The following is a 21,752-nucleotide window of genomic DNA, read 5'->3' as shown; positions in this document are numbered from 1 at the left end:
ACCAGCGTCGACAAAACTGCTGAGTTCTGTCGACGTTATGTCGACAGAACTCATCGGTAGTGTAGACGCTGGTATAGTTTTGTCGACAAAAGTGGACTTTTGTCGACAAAACTCAGTAGTCTAGACACACCCATAGACAGAGCTTTCTTGAGAGCCCGCACAAAACTATAGAGTGAATTCCTCCAGACACTAATCACCAACTTCACCATGTGCATTGCTGTAACAAACATATAGACAGATGTGTATATAAGAATCCAGAAAAACAAACACTCCACTGCATACACTTGGCCCCGATGGGAGAACAAACAGGACATATATTAGTCAGGTTGCCTAATGCTTTATGGATGGTGCTCAGACTTTATAAGTGTGGTGTAAGAACTTTTACCGCATAGAATAACTCCAAAGTGTCTTAAGGTGAGTTCTCCAAAACTGAGTTTCTCAGCCTGCAAAATGAGGATGGGCAAACATTTATCTTATACAGGGAAATGGATTTTGGAATTGTATTTTGGAAAGCAGTGGTGTAGGAAAGGACTTGGGTGTCATGATGGATAACCAATTGACCATGAACTAGTACTGTGATATAGGGATGTAAAATCCTGTTTAATCAGTTAACCACTTAAATGGCCTCCTGCCCATGGTATGGCACAGCAGGCCTGGCCAGGCAGGAGTGGTTCTTCACCTGTGGCACCGTGAGCCTAGCCAAGCTGGAGTGGCTCTTGACCTGCAGTGTGGTGAGCCCAGCCGAGCTGCAGTGGGCCTGGCCATGTTAGAGTGACCCCCACCTGTGGAATGGCACAGCAGGCCTGGCCAGGCTGGAGTAGTCCTTCACCTGTGGCATGGTGGGCCTAGCTGGGCTGGAGTGGCTCTTGACTCGTGGCATGGTGAGCCGGCCGAGCTGGAGTGAGGCAGAGGGCCTGGCCAGGTTATAGTGGCCCCCGCCTGCGGTATGGCACAGGCATGGGGCTGCTTCAACCAGGCCAGGCCCACCACAGGCAGTGGGGGTCACTCCAGCCCGGCTGGGCCCACTGTGCTGCACCACAGGCAAGCAGGGAGCTGCTCCAACCCAGCCAGATTACTGGTTAACTGCGGGATGTTGCTAGCCGATTAACCGGTTAACTGTTGACATCCCTACTTGTGATGTGATGGTTAAATAAGCCAATGTGATCCTTGGATATATAAGCAGAGAACTATATTGCTCAGAAAGAGGGAGGTATTGTTATCACAGCCTGGGGCATCCCTAAACCCCACAAGGACAAGGTCCAGTTCTGGTGTCCACACTTTTAAACAGATGACAACAATTTGGAAAGAGTTTAAAAAACAGCCACAAGAATGATCTAAGGTCTAGAAACATGCCTTGTAGTGAGAACCCAAGCAAATTCAATCTAGTTAGACTAACAAACTAAAATATGAGATTATAATAAATACCTACACAGGGAAACGCCTTCCAATAGTACAAGGTGCCACAGTCTAGAAGACAAAGGCTCAACAAGATTGAATGTTAGAAGCTGAAGCTCCGGTAATTCAGGTTAGAAGTAAGGCACACGTTTTTACAGAGAAGATAATTAATCTCTGGAACTATTTACCTACGGATGGGGTCAATGCTCTATCACTTGAATTCTCTAAATCAAGATGAGAGGTCTGCCTAAAACAATTTTAACTTATGGGCTTGACACAGGAATCATTAGGTGAAATTCTCTGATCATCAAGGTGCCTCTTGGCCGTACAAACCTGTGGATTTATGAGACAAGGTAATGCATTCATTTTTCAAACTGCGTTGTGTTTCTTGTAGGCAAAGTGCTTTTGAGCAGCAATAAAGTATTTGAGAAGTCTCTTCTTTGACACACGGTCTTGCCTATGATCAAATGAAGTTGAGTGGCGCTGTATTACAGGTGAAAGGAGGAGATGAAAGGTGAAAGCCTGGAGGTTTTTTTGAAAAATATTTTTCTCTCATCAAATTGACTTTCCACAGAGCCCCACATGGTGGAGCACTAGCATTAGACATCGGGGAGGTGTGTGGCCAGATTAGAGAGGTGACCTAGGAGTGGGCTAGTTGGGATTAGGTGCATTGGCAAAGCTGTGTATGTGAACCCATAGAGTGCTGTGCTGCGTAACACCTTGCTCTACCCCGCTTTGGAAAGGAAAGGAGGGAGAGAGAACTTCCTCTGCATAAAAGTCTGGTGGTATCCTGGGAAAGGCTGCTTTTCTTTGATCCAATCATCCATTCAGCAGCTGCCCCTGCCACCTCCAGTTACAAGTGCTGATGCTTGCTCTTGCATAGTTCAAGCACAGCAACAGGAGTTGCTGTGGAACAATACACCATCAGTCTCCATACACACCTTCCTGCTCTGGTATTTGCTAAGGTTATGGTGGTCTTTCTACCACCAGCTCCTATGTCCAGGCCTTGAGAGCTGAGCAGGAATGGGGCTACCGGCAGCCCTGTGACATTCTCCCTTGGTGTCCAAGCTGCAATGCACTTTTTAACAGTCCCCCCTTTGTTAAAGGCCCGTTTACGCATTTCCTTCCACTTCGACGTGGGGAACTCACCAGCATTTGCTTTTTAAAATGAAAGTTGACGCATGATGAGCTCTTCGGCTGTTCATCAGGTTTCAAGGTTCTGGAAACTTTTAGCTAAGCCACTCAATGGGGCCACACAGCTTGTGTGTCACCAGACTTGATGGGACAAGCTCTCTGCTAAGCATAGCAGGGACGTGGGTCCAGGCTGGGAGCTGCAGCAGCTTCCCCCATTTGCTGCCTGCGCTCAGAGTAGAATCTAACAAACTGGTGGCTCCCAAGGAACAATCTGCCAACTGGGAACTGCAGGGAGCATCACACTCTAGCTGCTGTTCCTTCCTAGCACCTTTTTGTTATGCCCCTTGCTTCAACGGATGCACAGTCAGGAGGCAAAGGAGCTGGCTTTGCCAGTTCTGTGCACTCGGCATTTGTGATCATTCTCCACTCTCTTTCGGCCACTTGGAGAGTGTCCACAAAGTGTAGCTAGAAAACGTGTCCCTTTATTCTTATTGCTAATGAACATCAACACACATCCGAGGGGGCAGGAGTGTTCAGGTGGGACTGACCACTTTGTTACTGTGCCATCGTACAAGCGGGCGCTTTTCATTGAGAGCGCCACATGCGGTCATGCCATCAGTCAGCTCGCCTGGATCAGAAGGTACGGCTGTGTCGCAGACTAGATTGGAAGGTGTTTGTAGCAGAGGATCTCGGTTGCACAGACTCAGCTCTCACCGACTTCAGCGGGAGTCAAACTGATGGCGGAACTGCCAGATTTGACTTTGCCTCAGTTTTTGTAAGAGCAAGAGCAGACAGCAAGTGTGAAAAATAGGGTAGCGTGGGGAGGAGAGAGGAATAGGTGCCTATAGGAAACAAAGCCCATCCGATTGGGACTGGCGCAATAATACCGGGACAGCTGCTCCACCTAATCCACTTGAACGGAGATAAAATGGTGAGATGGCCAAATATCTGGGCTTGACAGTTCCTGTGGCTCAGTAAAAGTAATACAACCACAATGTGGACTTCCTGAGTAAGATGGGTAGGAAGACGTTGATTTCTGGATGTGCCAAACTCTAGAGCAATAACCGCAGAGATGAGGATTTCTTAGTCAGTGACTGGAAGTGTGTAACCCAAAAGAATGTATCTCTTCAGATGCTCAGGGCAAGTAGCTTAATGCACAGCACATTGCCATGGTTCCCTTGAGATGTCTGGGCAACAGCAAAGCATCAGGGAAAGTCAGACTGTGGCCGGCATTTCTCTGCACTACAGTGTTTCCGGTTTGTCTCAGTCACTCTCACACTGGGGGAAATGGGCCACTGCTGGGAAATGTGTGGTCCCTGGATTGCATTATACAAGACCTTCATCTTTATAATCAGCGCCACATATCACATGCAGTATTTCAGCAAGGAGAGGCACATAAGGGCGTCCTTGTTTCATTCAAAGAGCCTAGGAGCCAGAGGGATACTCACAAGCAGGAAGAGAGACTGAATCGCCCGATTACAGCTGCTCAAAGGAATCATGTTGTGATACAGCCAGTGCTGTCCTGAAGTCATGTTGGGGCAATCTCTAAGCAGTCCTTGCAAAAGAGATTGTGTTCGAGTACCACAGGGGCCAGTGCCTTCCTTTGAAGGTGAATACAATGTATCCATGTTTTCTGTAATGGGATAGAGTTGTATGCATTACCCAGGACTACACATTGTTATTTTAGAGCCGTTATTGACCATAGATCCATTGAAAGATGGGACACACAGTGCTTTTGAACTGTAGCTGTGGTCTTAAACTTTCACAGTTGCTGCTTTGTGCAGCCAAAACATTGGTATGGAATTATTTTTTGAATGTACAGGTGGCTGTGAACACAACCTGACTTAGAACAGGGCTGCTTTAAAGATGTCCAGAAATGAGCTGTTATGGATGTGTGGCTGATGGCAAGAGACCAGAGGGAAATGTACTTTATGAAATTTCCTAAATATGCATTTCTCTTAAAGGCAGAGCCACTCTGATCCTTCAAGCATACCAGTGGCTGAGAGGCCTTAATAGTGCCAAGTAAGCTATTGCCACTGCTCGGATAAATAAGCAGAAGTTTGACTTTACAAGGATGATTCCTAGGGGAGGGGAAAAAAGAGCTGCACACCCTTCCCCCTATACAAGACGGTTTCCTCACTTACATCCCCTATAACTCGCCTGATACTGGTTGTGCTGTACAAGCCTGAGAGCAATTTGGAATGGAATTTGTCAAGGCAGGTCACTGTTCAACTAGAAGCAGAGATAAGAGCTGTTAAGATGCTCCAAGTTCTGGTGCTGGGCTGTCCTAAATTGGGCTGCATCCATTTAAAAAGACATCCCACCTTACGTCAAGGTCACCTGAGAGTTAGGGAGAAACAGCAAAGGGAAGCAGGGATAGATCACAGAATCCTCAATTTGGAAGAGACCTCAGGAGGTTATTAAGTCCAACCCCATGCTAAAAATTCTGGCTGGGAGGATTGTCAAGCTGGGACTTAAAAACCTTTAGGGATGGAGATTTCACCACCTCTGTAGAGAACCCATCCCAGTGCTTCACCCTCCTCGTGAAATAGTTGTTCCTAATATGCAACTTAGACCTCCCCCACCGTGACTTGAGACCATTGCTCTTCGTTCTGTCATCTGCCTCCACTGAGAACAGCCTCTCCACATCCTCTTTAGAACCCCCCTTCAGGGAGTTGAAGGCTGCTATCAAATCCCCCCTCACTCTTCTCTTCTGCAGACTAAATAAGCCAGAATCCCTCAGGCTCTCCAGCTGCCCTGTTCAGTACATTCTCACTGACGCTGTGGTGCTGGCCTCTCTCAGGGTATGTCTACACTACAAAGTTAATTCGAACTAACAGCCGTTAGTTCGAATTAACTTTGATAGGCACTACACACGCGAACCGCTAGTTCAAACTTAATTCGAACTAGCGGAGCGCTTAATTCGAACTAGGTAAACCTCATTCTACGAGGACTAACGCCTAGTTCAATTAAGTAGTTCGAATTAAGGGCTGTGTAGCCACTTAATTTGAACTAGTGGGAGGCTAGCCCTCCCCAGCTTTCCCTGGTGGCCACTCTGGGCACCACCAGGGAAACTCTTCTGCCCCCCTCCCGGCCCTGGAGTCCTTAAAGGGGCACGGGCTGGCTACAGTGCCCATGCCAGGTGCAAGCCTGCCAGCACCCAGCCAGCAGACCCTGCACCTGGCACGGCTCGAGCGAGCCACCCGCTGCCACCCAGCCCTCCGCCTCTTCCTGGGACCAGGCTGGCGGCTCCCGGGAGCCTGCCCTGGTCCGCAAGAGGCGGGCGCCCGCCTGGTCTAGTGCGGACATCGTGGACCTCATCCACAACCTCCTCACTAGGCACAGGAAAGTGGCCGTCTAGGGCAGGATAGCTGCCAGCCTGGCCATCCAGGAGCAGGTTTGCATGAAATTCAAGGTGGTCCAGTGAGACCCCCAACCCTGAGCCCTGAGCTTAGAACGGCCGTACTGGGTCAGACCAAAGGTTCATCTAGCCCAGTAGCCTGTCTGCTGACAGCGGCCTACACTAGGTACCCTGGAGGGGATGGACCAAAGACAGTGACCAAGCCATTTGTCTCGTGCCATCTATCTCCAGCCTTCCACAAACAGAGGCCAGGAACACCATTTCTACCCCCTGGCTAATACCACTCCATGGACCAAACCTCCATGACTTTATCTCAAGTCTCTTTAAACTCTGTTCTAGTTCTAGCCTTCACAGCCTCCTGCAGCAAGGAGTTCCACAGGTTGACTATTTGCTTTGTGAAGAACAACTTTCTGTTGTTAGTTTGAAGCCTGCTACCTATTCATTTCATTTGGTGTCCGCTAGTCCTTCTATTAGGGGAACTAATGAAGAACTTTTCTTTATGCACCCTCTCCACCCCACTCATGCTTTTACAGACCTCTATCATATCCCCCCTCAGTCTCCTCTTTTCTAAGCTGAAAAGTCCCAGTCTCTTTAGCCTCTCTTCATATGGGACCTGTTCCAAACCCCTGATCATTTTAGTTGCCCTCCCCTCTCCAACCCTCTCCCTTTCCCTCTTCCACCTCCTTTTCCCAGTCTCCCCGAGTTTTGTTCAATAAAGAGAGTTTCTATTTTTGATCACAAGTGTCCTTTATTTTGTACATGAGGAAAAGGGGGCTAGGGAGGGGTAAGTGGAAGGGGTGAGGGAGGAATGGGGTACGAGCCCCCGATGGGAGGACTGGGCTGGCTCTGCGGGCTCCTCGGGGTGGAAGATCTCCTGAAGCCCCTAGATTGACCCCCCCCCCGGATGGCAGCCTGCGGCAAGTGCCGCCGGGCTGATGGCCGAGTGCTGTGATGTGCCGAGTGTGGGCACTCAGGGCACTCCAAGCCAGGACTGCTTTGCTGTCCCTCATCGAATTAGGCAAGTGAGCGGGAACTCCTGAGAACTGTCTGTCTGGGGTGGGGGTCGGGTCCCTTTAAGCACAGCCCTCGGGTAGCCTGAGACAGCAGCTCCACACTCTAAGTCCTAATCTGATGCCCTGCCGGCACTGCTTCCGGCCATCCTTAACCTCGGTTCAGGGTCCACTCAATGTGGACATGCTAGTTCGAATTAGCAAAATGCTAATTTGAACTAGTTTTTAGGTTTAGATGCACTAGTTCGAATTAGCTTAGTTCGTATTAACTAATTCGAATTAAGTTAGTTCGAATTAGTGCTGTAGTGTAGACAAACCCTCAGAGACAGGATACTGGACAAGCTGGATCATCAGTCTGACCCAGCATGGCCATGCTTGTGTTCTTAAGCATTTCTTAGCATTTTGGTAATCTAATACAAGCAATATGATGATTAGAGCCAACGAAAGCCGGAGAATTTAAAGCTTACTGCCCTTGAGTCCCTTGACAGCTCCTCCCTTTGTCTACTGTGTGACACAAGAATACATTTTTGTAATGCAATATTCATGGGCAGAAGACCCGCTCGTGTCATGTGGCCACTATTAGTCACAACAAGGATGCTGTATAGCAATAGTGAATTATACAGCAAATGTGAGTACATTTCCCCCATTTGTGAAGGCAAATGTCATTAATTTCTTCAGTTTATAAAGCACCACTCTAGGCTCCCATCGTCACCTCTAAGTCCAACTTGGGTAACTATGTTCCACCTACCTGAATTCCTCCAATGTGATACCATGTTCTTCACTCTCTGCCTTGACAATCCTGTCCAGTCACTGTGTGTTGCTAGCTGCCATGCTATGTGTGATTTGCATGCCAGGTTGCAAAGTAGTTTGGGAGCCTTCAGGAGGAAAAGTGCTTGATTAAAATGATCTTTATTAAGTACCTTGGATATTTGTGTGAAGGTATAAACCATATTTTAATTTTTATATATATTTATATTGTGTTTTAAAAAAAATTGTAAGCCACCTCGAATATTTTAAATAGAGAGGCGGAGTAAAAATATTTTAAATAAATAATAATAAATAAACCATCAGTATTACTTAATGAGGAGGGGTGTGTGCCCTTCTACAGATGAAATGCATCTCCAGCAGTAAGGATTCTGTTAACTTCCCAGCAGAAAATCTTGGACAACTGACTTTTGACCTTGGTCTGTCAAGCTTCTTATGTCCAATGAAAAAGGCTTCACAGAGACATCAAACACTTGATCAAACTCTGGTCTGGATGACAAGATAAATCCATTGACTCAGGCATCCTGGAAGGAGTACAGACTCACTCATCAGTGGATGTAAACAATTTATTCAGTTAATGGTCAGTTCATAGAAGCTTCACCTTTACGTGGTTGTTGATCCATTTGGTTTTATGAACAATGGCATTTGGCTGTCCCGTGTTCAATTGGCTGAGGTTTCAGGCCCAGGCCCAGACAGGGTGCAAATAATTTGAATTAAAAAATGGCTTCTTCCTGCTTCATAAAGAACTGATAAAGCTTTAACTGTGAATTTAAAGTTAAACCCACTGGCAGAAGGTTTAACTTGTTAAAACTATTAACAATGAAAATCAGAACATGCAACATACATATGTCCAATGAAAATAACATATTTGTAAAAAGTCTCACTAGGGAGGTTCCAGAGAAGGAGAAACACATGAATAAGACACATAAAATATTTCCCACATTCCATAATAATAATAATTGGTGGAGAAAAACATATAAGTTATTATAAACAATCTTAAGACAACACGATAGCCAAATACACTTTAAACAATTATACAACTACCACATGACATCCTGTTTGGAGACAGAGAGAAAAGATTCTGATTGGTTTTCTGTACTGGATAGGGAGGATGCTTCTTGACCAGATCATCAACATGTCTCTTTTGGAAGCAGATGCCTAAGAAAGTCAGTCTGCTGCCATCAATAGGAGGATTTTGCCAGAGTAAGGTGTTAAGCCCATCAACAAGTTGTCATATAGACAAGGCTTTGATGCAAAGCACTGAAAAGTAAAAAATATGGGAAAACCATCTCATGTAGCTAGGAGAGGAAGAACTTAGCCTGTTTCAATGATCAGACCTGAGTTCATCAACAACTTAATGGTTATTTCAGAAGAGAAATGGATGAATAAATAAGACTCCTGATCCATGTGGCTAGACCCTTATGTCTGGCCACAGTCCCACTGAATCAGTAGGGATCTGTGTGGGGACAAGCTTGCATGCAACAACAGGCTGGATGAGGACCCTGAAGGATGCTATGGGCTAAGTTAAGATCTGACACTAGCAGGTGCATTGGATTGTCCCCCTTACACTAACTAAAGATGGTCCTCAAATCTTTGCTTATTGCCATGTTTATGGCCGGACAGAAACAGTTAACAACAGACGCCAATGGGTAACCTGAACACTTGGCTTTACATCTTTTATTCAGCAGATTATTCAGTTCAGGTTACTCAGTTCATTATTTTACACATGTAAAGAACAGAAAAATACTTTACTACAGTACTTGGGTTTTTTTGTAACATGGATTTTTATCAGCCATGAACTACCAGCATAAAAGAACAGAAAGTATTTAACCATCAATAGCGTCTCCGAGGCACAGAAGTGCTGGGTGCTTCCAAGTCTGATCTCCTGCTGTGCCCTTGAAATGGTTGAATGGAAAGGATTTTGACTAAGAAACAAGGTGAGGTGTCTGGATCCCACATCAGTTCCCAGTCAAGAGAAGTATTTGAGAGTATTAATATTGCCATTTGTTTTATATTTTTGGGGCCTTAATTACCAAGATCCTACCTAGCTTTAATGTCATTCATGATATTGCTGTAGAAACAAATTGACCGAGATATTAACATTACCAAACTGACAAACCGATGTTAGGCTGCATTGTGTAAAGTCTTCCAAAGTTGAAAAAAAGAACAAAAAACTTTTATCCCAAAGGTTCAGCAAACTGGGCTTGCAGGGTGGTGGAATTCCTGGATGCAAGATACTGAAATTTATCCAGCCACGAGACATGTCTGACAGCATAACTGAACAAACAGCTTCATTTCACAGAGCTTTTTGGATTTCACAATCTCACAGAGAGTCTTGAAAGTTGAAGGGCCTCGGTCAGGAACAGGAGACTCTGAGAAAGCAGATTAACATTTTAAATAAACAAACACTCATAGGGAACAGGCAATGCAATTTGCTCCAGTGTGTGAGGAGAGAGAATTGAAAAGAAGTCACCTGAAGAAATGGGGACACTTGGGGTATGTCTACACTACCACCCTAGTTCGAACTAGGGTGGTTAATGTAGGCAACCGAAGTTGCAAATAAAGCCCGGGATTTGAATTTCCCGGGCTTCATTTTCATCTTGCCGGGCGCCGCCATTTTTAAATCCCCGCTAGTTTGGACTCCGTGCTCGTGGCTACACGCAGCACGGACTAGGTAGTTCAGATTAGGCTTCCTATTCCGAACTACCATTACTCCTCGTGGAATGAGGTGTACCGGTAGTTCGGAATAGGAAGCCTAATCCGAACTACCTACTCCGTGCCACGTGTAGCCGCGAGCACGGAGTCCGAACTATCGGGGATTTAAAAATGGCGGCGCCCGGCAAGATGCAAACGAAGCCCGGGAAATTCAAATCCCGGGCTTCATTTGCAACTTCGGTTGCCTACATTAACCACCCTAGTTCGAACTAGGGTGGTAGTGTAGACATACCCTTTGGGATGAGTGGGAGAATTAGTCCAAGGATTAGTCCTTCATCTGAAGAAGTGGGTTGTACCCACGAAAGCTCATGATACCATCTACATATTTTGTTAGTCTTTAAGGTGCTACAAGACTATTCGTTGTTTTTTTAAGTTTTTCTAGTTACAGACTAACTTGACTATCCCTCTGAAGCAAACCCTCATGTGAGCAATAAGCAAACACTTGTGAACCTTGCCGGGTAACCAGTGTTTCTATTGCAATCCTGGTATAGATACCGTGATGGGAGAAATCATAGCGCTGTTTCAGGTCAGGAATTCTGTAACTTGATTTAATTTGAATAGGTCAATTATGCATTCCATACATATGAAAACAGAGCACCAGACATTCTCCCTGTTTCTCCCTATGAGGAGACAATGAAGAATCAGGAGCATTTTGTTGACCACAGCCTGGGGATTCTTGGGAATGCAGATAACTGGGAAAGGTGCAGTTGAAGGATTTTTCCTATGCTGTCAGGGTTAAAGACAGACTTCTTAGGGCACGCTGGGGGCCAGCTTTAGGCCCCCAGAAAGGATAAGGCCTCCAGAAAAGGGGGCAGGATTGTGGGCTAGATTCCCCCAGGCAGCTCTTCAGCACCAATGGGTGGACACCATCAGCAGGTGGCAATTTAAAAGGCTCGGGGTTCCAGCTGTTGCCCAGAGCCCTGGGCCCTTTTTAATTGCCAGGTGCCAGGGCAGCTGCCCCCTTTAATCCCACCCCAATTGGCAGCCCTATATGCTCTTATATGTTTCTCCCATCTATTCTCTGGTTTGATTCCAAGACCAGTCCCATGTGAAATTCAGAAGGTTTTTTATTATTATCTGATAGCATGCTAGACACTTCACAGAAATAGGCGGGACTGCATCCTGTAAGTAATTTAGATGCCTAACTTCCAATGAAATCAGTGGTGTCTAAAGGCAGCTAGGGGTTGAGTACAAGAGCCTGCAAAGAGAGTATGCAATAGGCAGACTCCATCTTCAGCGGCACCTGGTGCATGGAGATCAGGAGAAGCAAATGCATCTCTAAGCTGCCTTTCAGCCTTCCTGCATCCTGGGGCCAGCACTGTAGCTTAGATGCTCCTCCCCATGATGCTTTAACATACGCTAGCTGGACTAGTCCCCACCAGCCCTTCAATGGCTCTCAATAACCAGAGCGTGCTCTGACAGGCCACATTTCCAGAGATGGGCAGGTGGGGAGCAGATGATGTGGAGTTGATTCTCGTGACTTTATGCCATTCGAGCACCCCCAGCTGCTCTTTGAGGGTGACTTTAGGGCCTGTTTGTGCTACTGGGGTACCAGCCTGGGGTCGGTATTACAGATATTTACCCTCTTGTTACGTACCTTCCAGGCAGGATACGTTTGTCACGCACGAGCCGACGTGAAGAGTGAAACCTTCCTTACACTTGATGCAGTTGTCCCTGGAGCCTTCACAGGCTGAACAGTTGTCATCACATCTGACAAAGAGACAAGCGCACAAATATTTTCTCTCAGCTCCGCAACCATTTGTCTAGAGACGAGGGATGGAAAATCCCAGTTAATCTGTCAGCCACTTAAATCTTATGTTTAGTGGATTAACCGATTAAACGGGGGTGGGCAGGCAGGCTGGAGCATTCCCCCGCCCCCCGCCCCATCACAGCTAGGGGATGCTCCAACCAATCCTGGCCCACCATGGAGAGGGGGCTGCTCCAGCCAGGCTAGGGCGTCCCTCCCCATGATGCGCTAGGCCGGGCCCACTTCGGATGGGGGCTGGGTGGGAGTGCCCCACACCCACAGTGGGCCCTGCAGGGCTGGAGCCGGTCCTGGGTGGATGTGTAGGGCTGCTCTAGCTAACCAGTTGACCGTAATCGGTAAGGGTGATGCTTACTGGTTAACCGGTTAACCATTCACATCCCTACAAGACACCTCTCAGAACTGAGGGCAAATTCAGCCGTAGGGCACTGAGGAGAATGGATTGGAACCCACTTACGACTAGACTGAACTAGGCCCTTTCTCTTTGGAAAACTTGAACGATGAAGAGCTGAAGTCCTTACTGAACTGGTGACAGTGTTCAGGAGACTTTCACCTCCATTTCACATTTGTTTCCGGTCAGTAGTGATTAAAAAGTTGCCATACTCTGATGGCCTATGGAAACTGGGCTTGGTGGGTCCCAGCCATTTCCCGCCTTCTTCATCTTCTGAACAAAAAGATTAGAAATGAAGCTATTTTTAATACTCACAGACAAAACCATTACCTTGGAGAACTTATATCAGGAATTTTAGGGTTAAAAACCTCACAGGAATGTTGTAATTACTCCAGACCCAGGAAATTCAGAGGTTAAACGTAAAAGAAATCCAGTCATGTTGAAATTGCAGAATGCAGTTAAGTCTCCTAAACAAGCTTTACTCTGCCCTGTAGAGATGCCAGGACCAGTAATGCTTGTTTCGGGGGACAATTCCCACATCTCCAGGATTTCTAAATTAACAATGCGTGATCTCCAGTTTAACACAGATTTCTGTCCAGGAATAAGTAAATGCAACATGTTTTCAGTGCATAATGTTTTTATTCTGTGGGTTGTTTTTTTTTTAAGAAAGGCAGGTAGCGGTAAACTACAGAGAGTTCAAGCTGAAGGTGATGAGGCAGAAAATAAAGAAGTTACATCAAGCATTCCTCCTATCTAAAGGAGACAGTATGTAGATGTGCTGATGAAACCTCCAGAAAGGAAGGAATCTGACTGGGTTACTGCCTGGAGAAATTAGAACATTGTGTTCTATTAAATAACAACATTTATTTCTTTAATATAATTAGGGGAAATTCCTGCGAGTCTCCTCTTTTGTTAAAAACACTTATGTTTGAGAAAGGACTGGAATGTTGTTTCTTACAGAGCCTCTCCTGCCCAAATCACCTCACTGCTTTGGAAAGGAATGAGCGACACACTGCCAGAGAACTGCCTATGAAGGCAAATGGAGCAGTCAGTTGATGCTCAATATACCTCCAGGCGCCAGCCCCTGTTTTCTGAATACTGGAGTTACCCTTTTTAAAGGGCACTGGAGAAGTATTAATGTTCATCCCAGCCATAAGGGTTTAGCATCTGCCTTGAAGGACAGTGCAGCAAGCAGGGCTGGATTAACTCTTCTTGGGACCCAGGATTGGTAGATTTTGTGGGCCCTCCCCCTCCCCCCCGCACACTTTGGGATAGGGCTAAAAGTTAGGGGTTTGTGTGAGGGAGGGGGTTGCCAGGGAGCAGGCTGGGGGTGGAGGTGCGGGGTCTGGGAAGGAGGCAGGGTGCAGGCTGGAGGTGGAGGTGCGGGGTCTGGGAAGGAGGCAGGGTGCAGGCTGGGGGTGGAGGTGCGGGGTCTGGGAAGGAGGCAGGGTGCAGGCTGGGGGTGGAGGTGCGGGGTCTGGGAAGGAGGCAGGGTGCAGGCTGGAGGTGGAGGTGCAGGGTCTGGGAAGGAGGCAGGGTGCAGGCTGGGGGTGGAGGTGCGGGGTCTGGGAAGGAGGCAGGGTGCAGGCTGGGGGTGGAGGTGCAGGGTCTGGGAAGGAGGCAGGGTGCAGGCTGGGGGTGGAGGTGCAGGGTCTGGGAAGGAGGCAGGGTGCAGGCTGGGGGTGGAGGTGCGGGGTCTGGGAAGGAGGTAGGGTGCAGGCTGGGGGTGGAGGTGCAGAGTCTGGGAAGGAGGCAGGGTGCAGGCTGGGGGTGGAGGTGCGGGGTCTGGGAAGGAGGCAGGGTGCAGGCTGGGGGTGGAGGTGCAGGGTCTGGGAAGGAGGCAGGGTGCAGGCTGGGGGTGGAGGTGCGGGGTCTGGGAAGGAGGCAGGGTGCAGGCTGGGGGTGGAGGTGCAGGGTCTGGGAAGGAGGCAGGGTGCAGGCTGGGGGTGGAGGTGCGGGGTCTGGGAAGGAGGCAGGGTGCAGGCTGGGGGTGGAGGTGCGGGGTCTGGGAAGGAGGCAGGGTGCAGGCTGGGGGTGGAGGTGCGGGGTCTGGGAAGGAGGCAGGGTGCAGGCTGGGGGTGGAGGTGCGGGGTCTGGGAAGGAGGTAGGGTGCAGGAGTAGACTGGTGGGTGGGGCTATGGGGTCCAAGAGGGAAGGTAAAGGAGGGGGCAGGGGATTGGGGTACTTACCCAACACAGCTCTCATTTGGTGGTAGGGGAACAGGTGATACTGCGCTTCCCTGTGCTTGTAGGCACCACCCCCCACCACTTCACTGGCCACAGCTCCAGCCTGAAGGAGGACGGGGAACAGCAGCGCATGGATCTGCCTCCCCACCTCCAGCCAGGGGCTTTATTTATGGGGTGTAGCCCCAGAAGCCCCTTTCACAATCTAGCCCTGTCAGCAAACCACGGTGGTGCCTATGAGCCCAAGTCTTGGGGTGGGTTTAGAACCCAGCCCCCCCTGGCCCTGAGGCAAGACTTCTTATGTTCATTTGTTCTCTGTACCATTGTAGCCCCTCTCAGGCCTAGTCATTGACTGGGGTTCCACCGGCCAGGTGCTGCACAAGCAGAACAATATGATGCCCCCCAAGGCGTTTGCTCTCTAAGGATGCCCCACGCTGACACTTTTCACTAGTGTAAAATCAGCTCCAGCGTGGGAAAAGCTCAGGGCTTGTTTGACCACTTTAGTCGGTCTAGTAAGCAACACCCTCTGCCTGCCGTTTTTCAGGATTTTTATCTTTGTTCCCCATGACACACACTCTCAGCAGCCCCTCTCTGACTGCCGATGGCTCCGCCAGCTATTAAGAACGGATCCCTGTGCAATTCCTCATGCTAACTTCAAAGGGAAAGGGCTCAAGAGGTTCCCGTACCTGGTGCAGACTTTAGAAGGCAGACCTGGCACCTCCTCAGGGTAAAACCCCTGGCTGCAAGCAGGGACACATCGCCACTCGTGCAGGTGGAAATGTTTGGCACATTGTATACAGGCCTCTTTGCCTGGCCCTGGGGAGAACAAGGGGAAGTGAAATATTATAGACTGCTCCAAAGACCAATAGGGCACTGTGGTAAGATGCCTGTGTCGGATGGGAGCCAGTGACACCCGGGAGGGTACATATACAGCAGTCTGCTCTGTTCCAGAGGACTGTGGTAGAACAAACAAGCTGCCTGCCAGGGGGACTAAGCCCAGCGAGGGCCCAGCTCACCCAACGGCTTGGTTAGAAAGGAGAGATGCCGACAGGCCCAGGTGATTGGCAGTGTTCGGAGGTGAGCCTGACATTTTTAGGAGCACATGCCCTGATCAATCCTCGAGCACCCACAACCGCTCATCTGTGCTGACGGTCAGACAGTGTTTGTCCCCACTGGATGCCCCAGGCGGAGAGACCAAGACGCAGCACCAGGCCAGCTCGGCCCCCTACATGGCCAGCGCTTTGTGCGCATGGGGAGGTCCCGAGCCGTGAGAAAACGACAGGAAAATCCAACAGGAAAATCTGCACCTTGGGCAATTTTACCGAGAACCCAGCTGAGTGGTGGGCAACCGGTGGCCCATGGGCTGCCCACGGCCCACTGGGGCTCCACTGTGGCCCACGGACCCATTGTCTGTCTCCCTCCCCAACATGCCTTTGGGGAGATTTGCGCGCTCTGAGAGTGCTGGGAGAGACGGGGAGGAGGAAGTGCGGGGCTCCGGTGTCCTCGTGCGCATGAGGCACGTGGGCAGACAGGCGGGGTCAGCGGGCCACAGGTGGAGCCCCAGCTGCAGCCCACGGAGAGGGCAGGCCACTGCTGAGGCCCACTCCCCAGTCCTTTCTCTTTGCTGCCACCTGGTGGCGTTTGACCAAGCAGATGCCACGCACAAAGGCCGCTTGGCCCTACTGGCATCCCTCAGGCAGCAGATGCTGCATGGCGCATGGACCTTTGGGAACAGAGCCCCACCCACTCTTACCCACTGGAGGATGCACCCAGCTGGGCAAGAGAGGCAGCCAACAAGCGTGACTGGTGTCTGCTGCACAGGGTCGCTGACCTCGGCCATGTCTTCTGACACGGTGAAAACATGGACATTGTGAAGCGGACCGACATTCGGTGATTTAGGGCTACTTTCCACGGGTGCTCGGTGAACACTCGAGCTCTGAGGTTCGTAGCGTTGTTCTGCCGGCTCCTTTTCTGATCCCCAGCCCTACCTCACGCTGCTGCTCACAGTGCTGAGAAAACACCTTCCCCACAATGCCTCTCCCTTCATATCTCTGCTACAGCTCCCCCCTTCCCCACGGAGGGTCTCTCTGTCTCGTGCTCCCTTCCCTTCCCATGTAGGCACTCCACCCTCTCCCTTTTCTAATGACCATGTACAGCTGAGGTGGCCTATGTGAATAGAAGGGATGCTAGGGAGAGCAATGAAAAGAGACAGACTTTGCTTCTCCACAGCACAGATATGCTCGATCTAGTGCAGGACACTGCAATGGTTAAAACACCATTATTAAAGGCCTTCGATGCACGTTGCAAAAGCAGATTCAGAAATGATCATGCAAACAAGGGAAACAAGAAAAGGCTAGACGAATGGATGTGGTGAACTGTATTTTCGCTGACAGGAATAAGAATGAGAAAGGGTGTAATTTTCTTAAGAGAGCAAAAGTCGGTTCCCCATCACACTTACCCAGCAAGATAAATGAATATTTTGGACTCAATTTTAGGAAATTAACCATGTATGATAAATGAGATTCAAGCCAGTGAATATGAATTGTCTAGGGATCACATTATCCTCAGAGTTGGGACTCTTCAGAGGATAAATGGAAAAGTTAACAATGCAAAGTGGTTGGACCGTCACAAACCGCAAAGGCAAGAATTTAAAAGAGAAGGCAGAATAGCTTCAAAAAAATTGATGGAAATCAGAGCTGTCCAGAAAATCTATTATGAAAATGTGGGTGATGACAGAGCGTGAACGAAGGGAGATGGGTATTTGTTTAATTTGGAATGATTGCAGAACATAATGCTCCTAAGAATAAGCCAAAGCTGCCCTGGGAGCTGCTGGGAATACATTGGTGCCACATGAGCTCTCTCAGTGTTCTGGGACACTCCTTGATTTGCAGCATGTGATAGGAGTCACAAAGTTAAGTTACATAAGAACACAAGAAGGGCCACACTGGGTCAGACCAAAGGTCCATCTAGCTCAGTGCCCTGTCTTCTGACAGTGGCCAATACCAGATGCCCCAGAGGGAGTGAACGGAACAGGCAACCATCAAGTGATCCCTCTCCTGTCATCCATTTCCAGCCTCTTACAATCAGAGGCTAGGGAAACCATCCCTACCCATCCTGGTTAATGGCCACTGATGAACCTAACCTCCATAAATGTATCTAGTTCTTTCTTGACCCCTGCTAAAGTCCTGATCTTCTCAACATCCTCTGGCAAGGAGTTCCACAGGTTGGCTGTGTACTTCACGAAGAAAAACTTCCCTTTTGTTTGTTTTAAATCTGCTACCTATTAATTTCATTTGGGGACCCCTACTTCGTATGTTGTGGGAACAAGTAAATCACTTTTCCTTTTTACTTTCTCCATACCTGTCATGATTTTATAGACCTCTGTCAGATATCCCCTTCGTCTTCTCTTTTCTAAGCTGAAAAGTCCCAGTCTTTTTAATCTCTCTTCATATGGTAGCTGTTTCATTTCATATAGCAGCCCTAATCAGTTTGGTGCCCTTTCCTGAACCTTTTCCAGAATACCCCAGAAAAGATTAGTTAGGGATAGCACTGGGTGCCAGCCGGGTAGGTACAAAATCAAAATTAGCCAGCTTCCTGCTTTGCTGGGCTGTCATTGGTCAGCCAGCGTTTGCAGGAAAGGCTCCATCTGTGACAAATTGAGGCCAGCCGATCCAAGGCTTCATTCCTGCTAGGCTGGTTACCTGCAGCGTGTGGGAAATCAATGGGCCTGCCCTACTCCTTCCCAGAGTAACCAGAATAAGGGATGGTTACTCCAGCATCCCTCCGGATGCAACCTCAGGCCTGAGTTGTAGCCCCTACACAACAGTTCTGCTCAGCAAAGCCAGAGGAAGCGGCGACTTGGGAATTGTAGTGTCTTAAGAAGGCTGTGCTTGGGAGGGTAAGACCAGCGAAAAGGCCCTCTGTAGCCGCCTCACTGCTCCCAGAATAGGAGCACGGCTGGGGCAAGGGGTGCAGGGCTGGGAGAGGGCGTGCTCTTCCAAGTTGCTGCAGGGATCTGAAGAGATGCAGATGGTGAGGGCAGAAAAAAAACAAGGCTGACTTTCTGTAGCAAACCTGGAGAGAATTCCCCAGTTGCGAAACTCTAACAACCCGACTGAAAAGGACCAGATCTGTTACAGTCTGGCAGCTGCGAGCCCCATGGAAAAGCAGCATGTTGGGAAGCTTTCCCTTTTCTGGGCCGGGTTTTGCATGGGGAGTGACACTCCCTGAGTCCATGCCACGTTTCTTTTCCTTCCACAAGCAGCTTGGTTAATTTTTGCATTGATCCATCCAGCAAAGCTGGCTCAAAGTGCACCTTGAAAGGGCAATAAGGCAGCGGTGGGCAACGTAGGCTAGTGAGGGGACGGCATGAGTGGCCCTCCTCCATCTCAGTGGGCCGCAAGGTTGTCTCCTGGGATAGGGCAGTTTTGCTCACTGCGCTTGCATCCCTAGAATTTGCGGGGGGCGCTGACTGAACCGTAGCAGCGCTGATTGGTTACAGCGGGAGCACACGGCTCTCACAGTCCATGTGTGCAACCAGCAGGCACCTCACCTCACCTGCACTTGCTATATGTGCGTGTCACATTAATAATACCGACAGGGAAAAAACGGCAAACCAAAACCAGCGGAATCTGGCAACCCCTGCGCATGGGCAGCAATGTCGCGGGCCACACACGGAGCCCCGATGGGCCGCAGGTTGCCCACCACGGCAACAAGGCCTCAAGCCCACTCCCTGTGGCGCAACAGAGCAGCGAGCGCAAGGCGTAGGCGCAGAGGGCTGGGTCTGAGACCCCCGCTGCTGGGGACCGCTTGCAGGTGAAGAACGTACCGACACACGTCTGGCAGCTCGCGTGGCACCTCTCGCATTTCCGGCTCTCTTTGCTGAAGTACAGGCCTGGCTGGCATGCAGGGGTACAGTCTGCCCCCAACGGGCTGCTGGAAAAGCAGGGGAGAAAGTGTTACCAAAACATGCAAATACTCTCACAACCCCCAGCGATTTTGCCGTAGAGTGGGTTAATTGTAGCCTCTATGTAAGCCCCGGCCAACCTGGGGCCCAAACCTCTCCTGCACCGGGACGGCTTTGGACCTCCCTCTCCATGCAAAGTAAACCCAGCCGAGCCAATCTCCACAGGATCCTTACGTGGCACCATCAGTTGCTTTTGCACCAGCCCCTCCCCACTCTGATGCAGGGAACATGACCTGGGTTTTCCTGCACCCCCATCTGCAATAGGCTGCCAGGACCCCATGCAAGGGATTCGGGGACAGGAGAGTGCAGAATTTACAAACTGCCACTTTCTTCTTGTGTGTTTGGGACGATGTTCTGGGAAAGGGCCAGACGTGGATTGTTAACACTCCGATCCAGCCAGGAGATCCCTGTGGCAGCTGCTTCCAAGAAGCTCAGGCTCAGGGAGAGCCAGACTTGCCTGGCCAGCTGACGTTGCTTAGAGCAGCCTCTGGGGCCAGGCATAAATCCAGAACACCAGCCCCTCTTCTCTGCTGGGCCGAGCCGATCTCGGCCAGCTCAGAAAAGCTTCGTGGGCCCAAGTCCCTGGCTGCGGGCTTGGAATGCAAGTCGGGGTGTACACCAGGGGCTTTCAGTGACAAGCCCCAGTGATGCTCCTCTGATCCTGGCCACGCTACCACGAGCCAGTCCTTTGGCATAAGTGACCTGAAGGCTGCCACAGGAGGGCCTGTTAAGAACTATGCCCTCAGTACGGTTTGATTATGAAGAGTGGCCGGAATTCCTTTGGATTTGTGCACCCTAATTCCTGAGGGCTGCAGTAGGACTCAGCAGTTACACATCCCAGCAGTCCCAGGGTGCCGGCTGCTCTCTCGTACGAGTACGGGGATCACCTTGGGGCCTCAACCCCTGCACTGCATCTTCCAAGGATAGAGGGCTGACTAGAGTTGTGAGGTGTCCGGTATTCTACTGGACAGTCCAGTATTTGTGCTCTTTGTTTGGTAAAAAAAAATCAGACAATATGTCCGGTATTCTCTGACTTTTCTGGCTGCGCACTGGACGGAAGCCTGGCATGGGCGGGGGGAGTAGATGGAAGGCAGAGCTGCGATCCTGCTCTTGGCACATCAGAAGCCTAATGGGGGCAGGGGGAGTGGCTGGGACTCCCAGCCACTCCTCCCACTGCCCCGTCCCCCCGCTTCTGATGCGCCCAGAGTTGGGCCACAGAGGACTTCCAGGTTGGGCCGCAATTGGCGCTGGGAGCCTGGGAGTCCAAGCTGGAAGGTGGGGCCACGATCGGCAGTCTGGACCCATCAGAAGGGGCGGGGCGAGTGGCTGGGAGAGGCAGTACTTATTATCCTGCACTCTCTCCCCCCCCTTTTTTTTGCCTGTGTTGGGGTTTTGGTTTGGGTTTTTTTGCTTGACCAAAATACTGCGTGTCCAGTATTCTTTGGGGGACCATCTGGCAACCCTACTGAAGACGTGCAGTTGTACCATGGCTTCACTCTCTGCCGAGCAGAGCAGGGCCCTGCCTCCAGGAAAGATGGGTTGGGCGATGTAGCAGCTGTGGATGCTGCACTAAGTAGAGTGGATTCAATCTAAACTGTATCACGCGCATGTTTGGGGGCCATTATACGGACCCTAACGCAACTGTGGTTTGAAACAGCCCAGGTGCCAATGCTCCGAGTTCAGATCCTGCCAGCCATGCTCACCATGTGGAGACGACCAGCTCTGACACTGTGCTTATGCCGACTGGAATCAATAGGGAGCCATGTGCAGGGCGGGGTTACTCAATGGGCGTGGTAGAAGTTGGTCTGGAGCTTTTCGTTAGTCCAGCATATAAAGTGTATTTCTGGCGCCAGCCCAGAAATTTCAGATCCAGATCCAAACTCCAAGGAGTCTGGACCCAAATTAGATCCACCTGTGGTTTGACACAAACCCCTCTGAACAAAAGCCTTTGCTGCACTCGCAGGCCAAATGTAATTTACAGCCCAGTCATGTTCTGGAAAACCCTAAGCCCCACAGAGACCCCCACAGGGTTTCAGAAATGAGCACAGCGAGAAATGGAAAAAGCAT

The 21,752-nt window shown here is 49.7% G+C and overlaps 1 protein-coding gene across 2 annotated transcripts in view; it reads right to left on the bottom strand.

Moving 5' to 3' along the window:
• Positions 1-7,839: 7,839 nt before the first annotated feature.
• PCSK6 (proprotein convertase subtilisin/kexin type 6) overlaps positions 7,840-21,752 on the bottom strand; it is a 153,425-nt gene continuing 139,512 nt past the window's right edge. Inside the window, exons 18-21 of one of the 2 annotated variants that reach the window (XM_075896922.1) lie at positions 19,548-19,651; positions 15,406-15,535; positions 11,978-12,090; positions 7,840-10,037 (exon numbers count right to left, since the gene is read on the bottom strand). In XM_075896922.1, coding sequence (XP_075753037.1) covers positions 9,910-10,037; positions 11,978-12,090; positions 15,406-15,535; positions 19,548-19,651 — 475 coding nt within the window. In that variant the 3' untranslated portion in view covers positions 7,840-9,909. Of the gene's footprint in view, positions 10,038-11,977; positions 12,091-15,405; positions 15,536-19,547; positions 19,655-21,752 lie in introns of both variants that reach the window. The other variant, XM_075896921.1, reaches the window with a different exon arrangement.

The sequence above is a fragment of the Pelodiscus sinensis genome, chromosome 14 (assembly GCF_049634645.1).
Source record: "Pelodiscus sinensis isolate JC-2024 chromosome 14, ASM4963464v1, whole genome shotgun sequence".
Taxonomy (NCBI): Eukaryota; Metazoa; Chordata; order Testudines; family Trionychidae; genus Pelodiscus; species Pelodiscus sinensis.
The sequence above is the reverse complement of the archived record's forward strand: the minus strand, read 5'-3'. Positions and strand labels throughout refer to the sequence as shown.